Source organism: Poromitra crassiceps (assembly GCF_964638095.1).
Source record: "Poromitra crassiceps genome assembly, chromosome: 16".
In the NCBI taxonomy this organism is placed as follows: Eukaryota; Metazoa; Chordata; class Actinopteri; order Beryciformes; family Melamphaidae; genus Poromitra; species Poromitra crassiceps.
The window spans coordinates 21550256-21552755 of record NC_139645.1 but is presented as its reverse complement, the minus strand read 5'-3'; the positions used below and the strand labels follow the sequence as shown (position 1 = coordinate 21552755).

Genomic DNA, 2500 nt, shown 5'->3' with positions numbered 1-2500 from the left:
ACTCCCTCCAGGATTGTGCAGAGTTGGGGATTTTTTTGGTGATTTTTTTATTTTATTTTGCGCCAGCTTTTCTCAAAAATTGCAATGCAATTGCAATGCATTTTGTAAAGTTTTGTGTTATTTTTTCACGGTAAAATTGCGGGAACTGGCAAAAAAAAAAATCTTCAAGTTTTGGAACCTGTTCCTCAATTCACTTTTGCAGAGAATTCATGGGAACTTTTAAAAATTGCAAGCCCCCGCAAATATTGCGGAGATTGGTTGAATTTGCATTAATTATTGCGATAACAAAATCATAATTTCCTGGAGGGACTGCTATTTGTCTTTATAGTGAGTGCAGAGGAGAGGAGAGGAGACATCAGCAGGTGCAGAGGAGACATCAGCAGGTGCAGAGAAGACATCGGCAGAGACTGAGACTGAATTTGGCTGTCATCAGAGTTTTGGGAGGTTTTTTATCTTTTTTTCAGGATTTGTCTCCTGTTTTCTCCCCAATTGTACTTGGCCAATCCCCTCTGCTGTTACGGTCATTGCTCCACCCCCTGTGCTGATCGGGGGAGAGTTGCAGACTAGCACATGCTTCCTCCGATACATGTGCAGTCACTTCATTTCACCTGGTAGCGAGGAGTTTTCCCGGCAGGACGTAGCGTGTGGAAGGATCACGCCATCCCCCCCAGTTCCCCTCCCCCTGAACAGAGGCCCCCGACCGACCAGAGGAGGCACTATTGCAGCGACCAGGACTCATACCCCACTGGCTTCCTACCCGCAGACACGGCCAATTGGTTTGAGAGTCATCATCAGAGTCCAGTCTGCAGAGTGTGAGTGTTGGAGTGCCCCCTGGTGGGGACGCAGGCTACAGCTGGTGGAGTGAATGAAGCGGAGGGTGGGAGTGCAGGGTCAGCATGGAGAGCCGGGGCTTGGCGGGCCGCAGAGGGACCGGCGGCTCGTTCAAACGCTCTTCCGTCAAGCGCAGCGCATCATCCGGATCGCAGAAGGTAAGATCGGGCCTTCTCCTCGAATAAATACGTACACACGATTTACTCACCACGCGATGAAGTAAGTAATAATCCAAAGTTACGGCAAACAGTCATTTTTGAAGTAAATACATACCAGGAAGTACTGATGACTGCACACGGCGCATGCACCTCAGGAAAATTAGAAAATTAGAAAATGACCATTTTACATGCCTTTGGATTATTATTTCATCGCGTAGTGAGCACACGAGTCACAACATGTACATGTGAGTGTTTCTGGTGCTGTTGGAATGTGTATTTTTGGTGACTGAACAGGGGTAGGCTCGTGTAGGATACAAGCTAAGCTAACTAGCAGGAGGTGTGCAACACACTTCCTAATGCACGCACAGGGAGGAGAAAGGCATCTATCTTCACGTCTTACTATGGGGACAACTTGCATTGACTTCATGCCTGGCAGCTCGGGTGCAGCATGCAGCACGCTTGAAAAATAGAACAGAAGCTGAAACTATCACTGCAGCGTAGTTTCAGCGCGGTGTGGCGTGCGGCTGGTGTGAACGGTCTCGTCTGTTAACAAGGACACCGGAATGAAACTGCCACAGCGCTGCGTAGCTTCAGCGTGGCTTTGGCGTATGGTGTGAACCAGGGCTAAGAAGCATTCAGACAGCTTCTTGACATCAAACCTCTTTCCTCTTGTGTCTCCTTATTTGTCGAGGGGAGAAAACAGCAGACACGTTAAGACCAGGCCTCATGGGGAGGTATTTCTATTGAGATGTTACACACCATCCGCTTACTCGCCTCATGAGCAACAGGTCAAACCTATTACAGCAAATTTAAGACTATTGAATATGGAAATCCCAGCAGCAATAGATAACTGTGTTAGGAGGCTCCAGGTTAGTATTTTATTTTATTTCTTGAGCAAGTCAATAAGAGCAGCATCTGACTTTCAGAAAGCAACAGGTTTTCCTTCCTGTTTGCAGAACAAGCTGCAGGCTTATGAAGTGACAGAGTGTTGGAAACAGAGAAACAATAAACAAGGGGATGAGAGAGGGAGAGTGGGATTGGGTTTACAGGGTTTAGGCTTAAAAATTAGATTACCGCTATTTAGAAAAGAACAAGTTGTTTGCATAATTAAGCAATAGCTCATGACAGGCCGCAGTGTATGCTCATTATACCACGGCTAAGTGAAGTATGGCAATAATAGAAAACTCCTATTTAAATCTCTGCTATTCATAAATCATAATGTTCGAAATAAAATAGTCCCTGCTGGCTCCCTGCACAGCCAACACAGTTGCTGAATGTAACGTCAAGTTACAGCAGGTAGCTAGCAGCTATAGCAACACAGGCTATCTCCAGTTTGGACCGGGTGTATGAAACACGTCTCCGACCTAGCATAACGTTAGGTTACAGCAACCAAACAAAAAGGAGAGGACTCAGAGAAGTCAGCAAAGTAAGTTGGACTAACTGGCAAGTTCTGAAAATGTGTGTCTTCGTGTGTCCACCCGCTATGCTGACCACCCGCAATGCCGACTTTA

General features: G+C 46.4%; 1 protein-coding gene across 1 annotated transcript in view; it reads left to right on the top strand.

Moving 5' to 3' along the window:
• Positions 1 to 896: 896 nt before the first annotated feature.
• The window catches only part of LOC310791515 (transient receptor potential cation channel subfamily M member 1-like), a gene marked incomplete at both ends in the record, with an annotated part of 49017 nt that continues 47413 nt past the window's right edge, over positions 897 to 2500 (top strand). The window contains one exon of the mRNA XM_083653190.1: positions 897 to 989. Within this exon, the coding sequence (XP_083509316.1) occupies positions 897 to 989 (93 nt within the window). The remainder of the gene's footprint in view (positions 990 to 2500) is intronic.